Raw genomic sequence first — 12113 nt, 5'->3', positions numbered from 1 at the left:
CACCAGCTCTGCTTTCAACTGGCTCACACCGCCTGAGTCCCTGGGGACTGGGGACCTCACTCCCACAGTGTTCCCGCCCTAGCCTAGCTCACTGGCAGTGTTCTGTCCCTTGGGAGTTTGCTGCTGGCCAGATGGAGGAGGCTGGCTGGGCAGTTGGTATGTTGGGGGAGGCTGCTGGCATGAGGGCTGGGGTTGAAATTGCTTTGGGGCCTGAAGTTCTGAGGCCTGGAGGAGAATTTGGGGAGTGGAGAGTCCAGGCCCCAAGGCCATGAATCTCCCACAAGTAATTAGGAAAAGGTGTCTCTGGTGGTCAGGGGAGGGCAGGCCACAGCCTGGGTCTCTACCCAGCTCCAAGGCCGCTGGGGTGGGGGGTGCCAACGTGGCTCACCTCTCCCAGCAGTGACCTGTGCCCCTCCCCTGCCCCTTCCCAGCCTAGGGCTCGTGCTCCCTCCCTACAGCACCTTCTACCTCCAAGCCAATCTCAGCGACCAGATCCTGCAGGTCAAGTGTAAGTGGCCAGCCCCTGCCTGTGCCCTGCACCCCTGCCTCTGCCCAGCACCCGGCCGGCCTCAGGCAGCATAGCCAGCTGCCTGCAGCCAGGCGGCCCCTCCTGCCCAGTCTGCCCAGCCCAGGCGCCCGCAGGCTGGGACACCAGCCCGGAAAGTCTGTGGAAATCTGCATGCTCTCCTTTTCTCAGATTTGGTTCCAGACCATTCTCTCATGGTTTCCGTTGAGGTTCTGTTTTTGGTTTCTCCTACTCCGTGTCTTCCCTCCTTAGCCTGCCTCCCCCGCACACCCCTGGGGGCTGCATTCCTGGAAGACACCCTCTCCTCCCTCCTCTCCCTGCAGCTCTGGCGCCACCCCCAGGGTCTCTCCCCACCTCTGCCCCCTCTGCTGCTCCCCCCACTCATCCTCACTCACCTTCCTCCTTCTCTTCTGCTTCTCTCCCTTCCTCTCTTTTTGCCCTTCTCTCTCCCTCCCTCACTCTCTTTCCTTTCCTCCCTCCTTTCTTCTCTTTCCCCTCCCTGTACCCCCACCTTCTCTATCTCCCTCTTTTTCCCCCCTTCTGTTCACCCCCTCCATTACTCCCCCACATTTCCTCCCTCCCCTCCCCCGGCATCCCTCCCCTCCCTTTTTCCTTTGGTCTCCCTCTGGGTCTCAGGCCCTCCCCCCTCCCTCCCTCTCCCCTCTCCCCTCAGCTCTGCTCCTTTGCTCCCTGTCCCTCCCCCTTGCTCTCCCTCCCTCCTCTCCTCCCTCTCCCACTCTTCTGCCTGTGGCTCATCCCTGCCTGCATGCCCCACTCCCCCTGGGCCTCTGGGAGCCTGTGGCCCCGCCTGCCCACTGCCCGAGGTCACGGGGAGGGAGGCTGGGGCTCCAGCCCCACCGGGCGCCCCCCACCTGCCTGGCCCACTGGGGCTCATCTCCTTTGAGTTTTCTCGCTCTCTCTTTCTCTCTCATGTCGTTTTTTGCAAGAAGTTTCCTTTCGGTATGATGATAAGACACAATATTTTCATTCAAACAGCCATTGAATAAAATATTGTTTGTGCCCCTCCCCTTCCCCTCCCCCTTTTCGTTTGTTTTTGTGTTTGTGTTGTTTTTGTTTTCCTCGCTTTCTCTCTTGGTGGACTGTCCCAGTGCCAATCAGCAAACTGAAGGGCAAGTATATTCAGAATCAGTGCACCCTCCTCTCCCCACCCCACCCACCCTCACACCCTTGCTTGCCCCCCTCCCTGCCCAGGACCAGCCACACCCCTGCTCTCCAGGGCCCCCTCCCAGCATTCCCTTGGCTCCTCCAGTTCTTGCCTTTCCTCTGATCCCTACCAGAGCCAGCGGCCCTTTCCCCTGGCCCTACCTACAGGGTGGTTCTCCAGCGTGTTCTGAGAGCTCAGGCCCCCTCCTCACCCTCCTCGCTCCCTCTGGGCAGGCCCTGCTCCCCCTTGTCTGATCCTCCAAGACAACTCAACAGTGGGGACAGGGCTGGAAGCCTCTGCGCCACCTCCCATCCAGCATTGCAGGTACTGAGATGCAGGGGGTAAGTCAGACCTCAGAGAACTTACGTAAGGCTTATGGGAAAGGGGAGCCACACGAGGCTTCCTCTGGGACAGTTCTCCCTCCTCTGATCCCTGGCACTGGCTGCAAAAGCTGGTGGCATTCCCAGGGGGAGACAGAGGCTTTGGAAGCCTCGGAGCCCTGGCCCTGAGGCAGGGGGGCAGGATGGGCAGCAGCCAGGGCACCTGGAGAGCAAGGCAGACCAGACTATCATGGGCGCTGGCCGGGGTGCTGAAACCTGTCCTCTGCCGCCCCCTGCTCCAGAGAGGTTGCTAAGGCCACCAGCCCAGCACTGCCCTGGGGTTCTCTCTGCTCCTGGGGAGAGCGGTCAGGTTGGAGAAGGTGCTCCCCTGTTAAATAAAGGCAGACTCAGGGACAGTGAGCCTGGCTGGGAATGGAAGGGGGTCTGTCTAGAACCCAAAGACAGCAAAAGAGCTTAGAGGGAACCAGGCTGGATGTGAAGGAAAAGGCTCTGGCACTCAGAAGTACCCAGACCAGAGACTTCCAGGAAGGGCAGGCAGGGAACTTGTAGCCCCTGGTGAGAACAAGGGGCGAAAGAGCAGCACCAGGGTCTCTGCCATGGTGCGCAGACACGCCCCTTCCCCGGAACACCTGGGCAGAGGAGGAGAGCCATGAGGGGTGTCCCGTCCTTGGTCCCATGGCCTGGAAGCATGGGATCCCCAAGAAGCCCTATGGGGCCATGTCCAAACAAGTTCAGCAACGAGAATAGATGTCCCCACTGGCCCAGGTGGGGATGAGGGACATGCCCTACTTCCACTGGCTTGAGTTGTCTTTTCTCCCCCTTCCACATCCCTCCCAGGGACCCCAGAAATGCAGGGCCCTGGTAACAGTGACAACTATAGTATAGTCTCCCTTCCTGCTCCTTTTTCTTTCTCCTCCTCCTCTCCCCCACCCCTTCCCTGTCGGCTTGTGTCCAAACCCTGCCTCAGCCCTGTCAGAAAGCGACAGTCCAACCAGTGACTGCCCAGCCCCTCCAGGCACCCCAAGTCTCTCTTCCCTGGAATTTTGCAGTGCATTGTGGGAGTGTTGGGGAACAGGGAAGCCCTGGGGTGACCAGGAGGTTGGAATCCGGTAGAAGGATGACTGAGTGGACTGCCCAGAATGGGACAGGCCGAGAGCAGAGAGATACCTCCCAGATGATGGCCAGCAAGGTGGCCAGTCACCCTGGGCAGAGAGAGACCACAGAGCAAACTGAATGGCCCCATCCCCAGACTCCCCCACAAACCCACACAGACAGTTGCATACACATACACACTCATGTTTCTCACACACATGCACATGCCCAGTTGGTGGGTCCCTCAGCAGTACCCCACACCTTCTCCAGAGCCCCCAGCATTCCTCCCTGGCTGCGCTGAGCTCAGACAGGTCCCAGGGAGGGGGACAACCAGTCCTTCCCACCTGCCCTCATGCTGCCGGCCCAAGAGAGCAGGTGTGCAGGCTCGAACAATCCTCCTGTCCCCTTCCAGCTCCCAGACTCCTCCCGCAGTGTGGGAACATTCACAGGTGCCTCGAGGTCTCCCCTCACCCAGCTCCTACCCTAGGAAGGACCGCCAGACCCCACAATGCACTGCAGCCCGCCCCAGCTGCCCACACCGTCTCTGGTTGGACTGTCTGTGCCCATGAGAAACCCCTTCGGTTTGGCCATGTTGATGCCTGACACAGAACAAAGAGACCTACCAAAATGCAAACAGCTACAGCAAAGAAAGACAAAAATCCGCAGCCAAAAGCCAATTCCCTTCCTCGAAGTCTCTTCGGAGGCGAAGGGAGTTCAGCATGCGGTGTTTTCCATTCTGGATGTGATAAGAGCGAGACTGGTACCTCCCCCAGACCATGCATATATATAGCAGTGTGTGTATATATATGTGTGTGTGTGTGTCCGTGTATATGTGCTATACAGCCGTATGGAAGCATATACAGCCTGCCGACAGAGGACCGGGCCCGGGCAACATATTGGCTATAACTGCCCTCCTCCTGCGATGCTGTAGTCTCCACAGGCCCTCCACCCTTCCCCCCCCACCCCTTCTCTCTGGCTCGAACTTGAACATGGAAGTGGCGGGTTCCCTCTATGCTGGTGTCTCCCCCTCCCTCCAACCACCCCCTTCCCTGTCCCTCCAGCCCCTTGAGCTCTGAGCCCCCTGGCCTCTCGCCTCCCCAGCCCCCGCCGGATAACCCCCATTTCTGTTGCAGATTTTGAGTTCCTGCTCCCCAGCAGCTTTGAGTCTGAAGGACATGTTTTCCTTGCTCCCAGGTAGCTTGCGTGTGGCCTTGCTGAGGTGTCCTCCCCAACCCTGACTGCCCTGGCCCGCCTCCTGCACTGCTTCCTGGAGCTCTGTGTGTCTGTGTCCTGTGCAGTGTCGCCCCCCCATGCATGGCCCCGTATGTGCGGCCATGTGCATACCCGGGCCATGCACTGAACCAGGCAGCAGTGGCCAGCTGCCCCCAGCTCCGGCTCCCACCTGGGGCGGGAGGGCTCTGGACCCTCTGCTGACCTCCCTGACCCTCTCAGGCAACCAGAAGGAGTCTATGCCCTGGGCGGGCGGGCTGTCCGCAGCAGGCCCCTCACTGGGCAGCTGCTGCTCTGGTTTGCGGTGCCCTCCCCACTCCCCACCCTGCACTCTGTCCTTGTCCTGTGTCAGTCAGTGTGTGTATGGGTCTGGGGATGAGCCGGCCAGAGCCCCTATCGGCAGTGCTGAGTCTAGGTGTGGTGGCTCACTGAGGACAGGGTGGAAGAGGGGATGTGGGCTTTGAGAGCTGCCTGGACAGGTGAGGGGTCAGGGCGTAGCGCAGGTCCAGGCCTGGACCATCCTTCAAGTGCCCTCAGCATGCACATACATCCTCGTGTTCACACCCTCTGCCTGATAGCCCACATCTGAAGAAGCCCGTGGGCCCCGTGTGGTAAAGCACTCCCCTGTGACCTGGGAGTAGGGTGAGGGCAGGTGGGCACTGTTAACAGAGACCCCTGGGCACTCGCGGGCACCACACGGGCTCCAGACACGCCTAACCTTCGTGTGTGCACGTGTGCGCATGCAGTGACAGAGACCCATGGGCACTCGCAGGCACCACACGCGGGCTCTGGACTCCTAACCTTCGTGTGTGCACGTGCGTGCATGCAGTGAACAGAAACCCCTGGGCACTAGCAGGCACCACACGGGCTCCGGACACGCCTAACCTTCGTGTGTGCACGTGTGCGCATGCAGTGAACAGAGACCCCTGGGCACTCGCAGGCACCACACGCGGGCTCTGGACTCCTAACCTTCGTGTGTGCACGTGCGTGCATGCAGTGAACAGAGACCCCTGGGCACTAGCAGGCACCACACGGGCTCCGGACACGCCTAACCTTCGTGTGTGCACGTGCGTGCATGCAGTGACAGAGACCCCTGGGCACTCGCAGGCACCACACGCGGGCTCTGGACTCCTAACCTTCGTGTGTGCACGTGCGTGCATGCAGTGAACAGAGACCCCTGGGCACTAGCAGGCACCACACGGGCTCCGGACACGCCTAACCTTCGTGTGTGCACGTGCGTGCATGCAGTGACAGAGACCCCTGGGCACTCGCAGGCACCACACGCGGGCTCTGGACTCCTAACCTTCGTGTGTGCACGTGCGTGCATGCAGTGAACAGAGACCCCTGGGCACTCGCAGGCACCACACGCGGGCTCTGGACTCCTAACCTTCGTGTGTGCACGTGCGTGCATGCAGTGACAGAGACCCCTGGGCACTAGCAGGCACTACACGCGGGCTCTGGACTCCTAACCTTCGTGTGTGCACGTGCGTGCATGCAGTGACAGAGACCCCTGGGCACTAGCAGGCACCACACGCGGGCTCTGGACTCCTAACCTTCGTGTGTGCACGTGCGTGCATGCAGTGAACAGAGACCCCTGGGCACTAGCAGGCACCACACGCGGGCTCTGGACTCCTAACCTTCGTGTGTGCACGTGCGTGCATGCAGTGAACAGAGACCCCTGGGCACTAGCAGGCACCACACGGGCTCCGGACACGCCTAACCTTCGTGTGTGCACGTGCGTGCATGCAGTGAACAGAGACCCCTGGGCACTCGCAGGCACCACAAGGGCTCCGGACACGCCTAACCTTCGTGTGTGCACGTGCGTGCATGCACCCACACATTTCTCCGTGACTCTGTAGATGTGTGTTTGTGTTTGTGCATCATTGTGGGTGTTTTCAAGGGTCCAGGTGTAGATGTGGGGTGGGCTGTGTGCGTCAGTGACTGTGGAAATGTATGAAAGGCCTGTGTGACCCACATGACCCTCAGGGAGCTCTTCGAGGACAGGGACTATTTGTTTGTTTGTGTCAGCTCTGTGTCTTTGGCTCAGGAGAGCTCAATAAATACATGTTGAGTGAGTGTGTAACAACCCACAAATATAAATACACATATGGGGGACTGCAGGTGACATGCATCTCAAGCCCAGCTGTTTGGGTGTCGCTCTGGGCATATCAGGAGTGGCCTCTACACCCAGGAGTGCCGGCTGTGCACTGCACAGAGGCCCAGGGGCCAGGGGGCAGGGGGGCTGAGATGAGTCCCAGGTGTCCTCACAAGCTGTGGACCCTAGCAGAGCCTGGGGAAGCAGCACATTTAAAAAATTCCCGCAGCCCTGGCCAGTTTGGCTCAGCGGTTGGAGTGTCAGCCTGCGGACCAGAGAGTCCCAGGTTCGGTACCCACTAGGGGCACATACCCCACTCCAAAAAATAAATAAATTCCCACAAAGTTGCTGCCATATGGGCCAGTGGGCGGGTCTCTGGTGGCAGGGGTGGGAGTGAGGAATTGGGTAGGAGAGACAGCTCCTCACCAGGACTTCCTGGGGAGCCAAGCCTAAACAGGCCTCCGCATCCCCCCCCCCCACCACTCCCATGCTTTTTGAGCCCCTTAAGGGCGTTGAGGTGAGGAATCTGGTCTTCACCTCTGGGGCAAAAGCACTCCAGGCAGACGGAATAGCCAGTCCGAGGACCCATGTGTTCCCACTGACTTCATGACACCCTCTGTGGTATGATGGAAAAACAAGCTCAGGGAGCTTGAGTGAGTTGCCCAGAGGCCTCAGCCAGGAAGCGGCAGGACGAGGTCGGTGCTGGAACTCCACCCACCTTGTGCTCCTGGACTGCTACAGCACACAGGTGGGTGAGCCCACCAGGAGGGCCACAGGTGTTCCATCCGGGTCCAGATAGCAGGAGAGGTGGGAGGCTCTGCAGGGCCATGCCCAGGAGAGAGAATCTTCCAGGACGAAGTAAACCCTCATTCTCCTGTCAGCTCTGCCCCAACTCAGACCTGGGAGCCTGCCAGGCACGTAGTGGCTGCAGCCTGTAAGAATACACCTGCCCCTCTCTGAGGCCTGGGCTTCTCAGCAAATGACCAGGAAGACTTGTTGGGAAGCCTTGATGCTCTGTCCGTTCCAGCCCCCCAAGCCCACTTTTCTTGCCCCCCCTCCCCCCCAGAGAGTATTGCAAGGACCTGAATGCTTCAGACAACAACACCGAGTTCCTGAAAAACTTCATTGAGCTTATGGAGAAAGTGACTCCAGATTCCAAGCAGTGTGAGCCTGACGGGGTAGCCCCAAGGAACCCAGGGACTGGGCATGTGTGGGAATACGCAGGCCTGCTAAGGGCAAGGCCTGGCCAGGTCGTGGGGAAGGTTCCTATTGGAGCCTTGGGGGGAGGGGCAAGTGGGCAGGGAGCCATGAAAAGATGCCCCCTCCATCTCTGCCCTCCCATTGCAGGCAACAACTTCCTTCTGCACAACCTCATCTTGGACACGGGCATCACACAGCAGCTGGTGGAGCGTGTGTGGCGGGACCAGGATCTTAACACGTAGGCACCACCCAGCCTGTGGGGGCAGGAGGCTGAGATGGGCCCAGGGGCCTTGGCTCTGCCATGCCAAAGGCAGGCCTGTGACCTCACCTCCTTGCTGCCCCCAGGTATAGCCTTCTGGCCGTGTTCGCTGCCACTGACGGTGGCATCACGCGGGTATTCCCCAACAAGTAAGTGACCTACCCCACTACCTGACCCCTGCCCTTGCCTGGGACCCTGCCTCTGTCCCGCTGCCCAGAGCCCTCTTTGCACCTGATGAGACTACTGTTCCCCACAAGTCACCCCTTCCATCAACTTCTACCTTCTTGGGTGACCAGGGCAGCGGAAGACTGGACAGAGAACCCTGAGCCCTTCAATGCCAGTTTCTACCGTCGCAGCCTGGACAACCGCGGTTATGTCTTCAAGCCCCCACATCAGGATGGTGAGTGTCCCCCCAGGTGCACAGCAGCAGAGGGCGCTGAGGCCTCCCTGTGTGCTCATCCAGGGCCCGCTGTGCTCTCTGAGGCCCCTCTCGGACATGAGGCAGGCTGAGGCTGGGCAGATGAGAGAGGGCGAGGCTATGCGGAACACTACGCTGGGTGCTGGGTGCCTAGACTGGGGTAAGCCTTGGCTTGGGCTCCTGGGTCCTTAGGGCTCGGCGTGGACTGGTCAGTGTGATTGCCCGCTTCAGCTCCTGACTGCCTTACCCCCAGCCCTGGTAAGGCCTCTGGAGCTGGAGAATGACACGGTGGGCATCCTTGTCAGCACAGCTGTGGAGTTCAGCCTGGGTGGACGCACGCTGCGACCAGCAGGTAAATGCCCGTGGCGGAAGCAGGGAGAGACAGTGGGCAGGGTGCTGCCTAGGCAAGCAGGCATTTTGATGGCCCCTTGCTCTCCCCCACAGTGGTGGGTGTTAAGTTGGATCTAGAGGCCTGGGCTGAGAAGTTCAAGGTGCTAGCCAGCAACCGTACCCACCAGGACCAGCCTCAGAAGGTACTTGGGCAGGGGAGGGTGCAGTAAGCCCAGCAATACCCATTCTGGAGCCCCCAGGAACTTGTACCAGTCCTCCCACTCAGAGCGTCTCTGGTGCCTGTGGGGAGGACGGGCTGTTACAGATGGCCTGAGGACACACATGGGTGAGGGTGATGGGAAGGGGGGAAATTGGTGGGCACCTTACAGTCCTTGCTCTCTGCCCAGCAGTGCGGCCCCAGCAGCCACTGCGAGATGGACTGCGAGGTTAACAATGAGGTGCGTGTGTCCTGAACCCTAGCTTACCCCATTCCTGGACTTCTTATTCCCAACTGCAGCTCCTAGCCCATCCGTACCCTGACCTCACAGCTTTACTAGAACTGGGGGAAGGGGTGCCCCTTCCCCTCCAGCAGTGGACTGCCAGAGCCTGGGGAGGAAGGTCTGGGCCCAAGCCCCTCTCCATCTTCTTCCCCCTTCCCCATCTTCCTCCCCCTTCCCCACCTCTCAGGACCTGCTCTGTGTTCTCATTGATGACGGGGGATTCCTGGTGCTGTCAAACCAGAACCATCAGTGGGACCAGGTGAGGGTCAGGAAGAGGGTAGAAGGAGGGGTCTAGGTTTGAGCCTCTCGGGTGTGGCCCTGCCGGCCCTGTGACTGTGGTTCCCTCCCTTTCTCCCCAGGTGGGCAGGTTCTTCAGTGAGGTGGATGCCAACCTGATGCTGGCGCTCTACAATAACTCTTTCTACACCCGCAAGGAGTCCTATGACTATCAGGCAGCCTGTGCTCCCCAGCCCCCCGGCAACCTGGGTGCTGCACCCCGGGGTGTCTTTGTGGTGAGCCCCAGCAATGCCTTGCCTAGAGATGGAGGTTGGAGGACTGGGAGACCTGCCCAAAGATGACCCCTACCTCTGACGAGAGAGCTGGGGATGACACCAGTCCAGGGGCGGCAGGGGCAACCCATGTCTTTCTCCGTTCTGCAGCCCACCGTTGCAGACTTCCTGAACCTGGCCTGGTGGACCTCAGCTGCGGCCTGGTGAGTCCTAGTGGGGACAGGGGTCAGGGAGGCCTCGAGAGCAGTGGAGCAGGGCACTGGCCTGTGCTGACCACAGCCCCTCGGTGACCCGTGCCTTGCAGGTCCTTGTTCCAGCAGCTTCTCTATGGCCTCATCTACCACAGCTGGTTCCAGGCAGGTAGGTAGGGCCTTGGAGTCCCCTCCTCAAGTCCCTTCTCCCCAAAGGGAGGGTGGGGTTTATAAAGGCTGAGTGCAGCTGAGGCCCCCAAAAAAACGGTGGCAGGGTCCAGGGCTGTGGCTGAGGCGCTCTGGGCCTTCGCAGATCCCGCAGAGGCCGAGGGCAACCCCGAGGCGCGTGAAAGTAGCTGCGTGATGAAACAGACCCAGTACTACTTCGGGCCGGTGAACACCTCCTACAACGCCATCATCGACTGTGGAAACTGCTCCAGGTGCGTGCGGAGGGCTGGCGAGGGTGCTGGGGGCGGGGCCGCGGGGCGGGGCCGGTCGGGTGGTTGCGCCCAGGGGCGGGGCCGCGGGGCGAGGCCGGGTGGAGGGGCGGGGCGAGCCGCAACGCCCCGCCTTTCTGTGCTGCCTCCAGGCTGTTCCATGCGCAGAGACTGACCAACACCAACCTTCTCTTCGTGGTGGCGGAGAAGCCACTGTGCAGCCAGTGTGAGGCTGGCCGGCTGCTACAGAAGGAGACGCACTGTATCCTCCCCCCGCCGCCGCCCCCCCACCCACCCGCCCCCTCCCGCCCCACGCGCCCCCCTTTGTGCCACCGCCTCCTTGACTCCCCACCCATGCCCAGCGGACGGCCCGGAGCAGTGCGAACTGGTGCAGAGACCGCGGTACCGGAGAGGCCCGCACATCTGCTTTGATTACAACGCAACGGTGAGCAAAGGCCGGTGGACTTGACACCCGCTCTCATCCTGCAGGGCCGCTGCAGCCCTGCGTCCTCCCCTGTCCCGGCTGCCGAGGCCGACCAGTTCCCTGTCTCTTCCACAGGAAGATACCTCAGACTGCGGCCGCGGAGCCTCCTTCCCACCGTCGCTGGGCGTCCTGGTCTCCCTGCAGCTGCTGCTCCTCCTGGGCCTGCCTCCCGGGCCGCAGGCTCATCAAGTCCACGCCCACACCTCGCGCCGTCTCTGAGCACCCCCAACCCCCTACCCAGGCCTCCCGCCATTCCCCGCTCCCTGCCCCACACTCCACACCTTAGATCCTCACCCCCTTTCTCACTGAAGGACCTGAACGCACCAGGCCCCTAGAGTCTTAGCCTTGGAGTGGGAGGCCAGGGGTGTCCCACAAGAGGGCGCCCCAGGTCTTTGGCCCCCAAGCCACATCTGCTGCTGAACTGTCAGTGTCTCTAGACCCCTCATTCCCACTGGACTTACCCACCCCCAGGGTTGGGACAGGGAAGCCACAGTATTGGTGCCAAACCAGGCCCCACTGCCGGCCCTGCCCGGAGGATCCCTATGTGAGGGAAAACTAGGCCCTGCCCCAGCTGGACTCCTCTGACCTGGCCCTCTGCCCCACCTAGGACCAAATCTGGATTCCCTGGGAATAACGGAGGAAGCTGCGATGGGCAGTTTGAGCTCTATACATCCCAGCTTAAGTCCTGGCAGGAGAGAGGCCTTAGGGCAGCCCCCAGTGGTCTCCTGCTCCTCTCGGCTATATCCTCTTCCTCCTCCACCCAAGCCCTGCAGGTGTCAAAGCAGTGACAGTGAAACTGGCTGACACAACCCCTCATACACCTGGAGCCCTGAGGGCAAAAGCGACTCACATTAGACATATCCCAGAGGACACACACAGACATGCACATGGGGTGGGGTGGGGTGGGGTGGGGGTGGGGCTCACAAAGCCTTACAAAGGGTGAAGGGTTGTGGGAGGGTTGGCATGTGCACACTCCATCTCCTGCTCACTGCCTGCCTCTAATCTGACCTGCAGCCCAGCTGATCCTCCATCTCTAAAGCTGAATGTCAAACAGTGCCAAATGCTGGGGCAGGGGGTGAAGACCCCTCTGTCCCACCCTAGCCGCCAGTGTCCCCTAAATGCCCCTCATCCCCCCAGGTGCTCATTGTAACCATTTATCACTAGTGTCAGGCCCCCTGTGGGACCACACGCCACTGCCTGCACCCCTTGGCAGAGGAACCCTCACCAGATATCGCCCTTTGCCTTAGCAGGGTGACTTAATTATTCCTGGCTGGGCCATCCCACCCCAATCTGGCCCTTACACACTCAGGCCTCTGCCCACTTCCTATCTCCTTCC

At 60.7% G+C, this 12113-nt stretch overlaps 1 protein-coding gene across 1 annotated transcript in view; it reads left to right on the top strand.

Annotated features, from left to right (window-relative positions):
* Positions 1–11648, top strand: part of CACNA2D2 (calcium voltage-gated channel auxiliary subunit alpha2delta 2) — a 132272-nt gene extending 120624 nt beyond the window's left edge. The window contains exons 22-38 of the mRNA XM_036266410.1: positions 432–508; positions 4258–4318; positions 7516–7613; positions 7797–7887; positions 7995–8057; positions 8205–8308; positions 8580–8678; positions 8771–8859; positions 9067–9114; positions 9344–9415; positions 9516–9668; positions 9816–9868; positions 9970–10025; positions 10170–10296; positions 10446–10555; positions 10656–10738; positions 10853–11648. Coding sequence (XP_036122303.1) covers positions 432–508; positions 4258–4318; positions 7516–7613; positions 7797–7887; positions 7995–8057; positions 8205–8308; positions 8580–8678; positions 8771–8859; positions 9067–9114; positions 9344–9415; positions 9516–9668; positions 9816–9868; positions 9970–10025; positions 10170–10296; positions 10446–10555; positions 10656–10738; positions 10853–10996 — 1528 coding nt within the window. The 3' untranslated portion in view covers positions 10997–11648. The remainder of the gene's footprint in view (positions 1–431; positions 509–4257; positions 4319–7515; positions 7614–7796; positions 7888–7994; positions 8058–8204; positions 8309–8579; positions 8679–8770; positions 8860–9066; positions 9115–9343; positions 9416–9515; positions 9669–9815; positions 9869–9969; positions 10026–10169; positions 10297–10445; positions 10556–10655; positions 10739–10852) is intronic.
* Positions 11649–12113: the final 465 nt, after the last annotated feature.

The sequence above is a fragment of the Molossus molossus genome, unplaced genomic scaffold, assembly GCF_014108415.1.
Source record: "Molossus molossus isolate mMolMol1 unplaced genomic scaffold, mMolMol1.p scaffold_m16_p_18, whole genome shotgun sequence".
Taxonomy (NCBI): Eukaryota; Metazoa; Chordata; class Mammalia; order Chiroptera; family Molossidae; genus Molossus; species Molossus molossus.
Note: the sequence above shows the minus strand (reverse complement) of the source record. Positions and strands in the feature narration are given on the sequence as shown.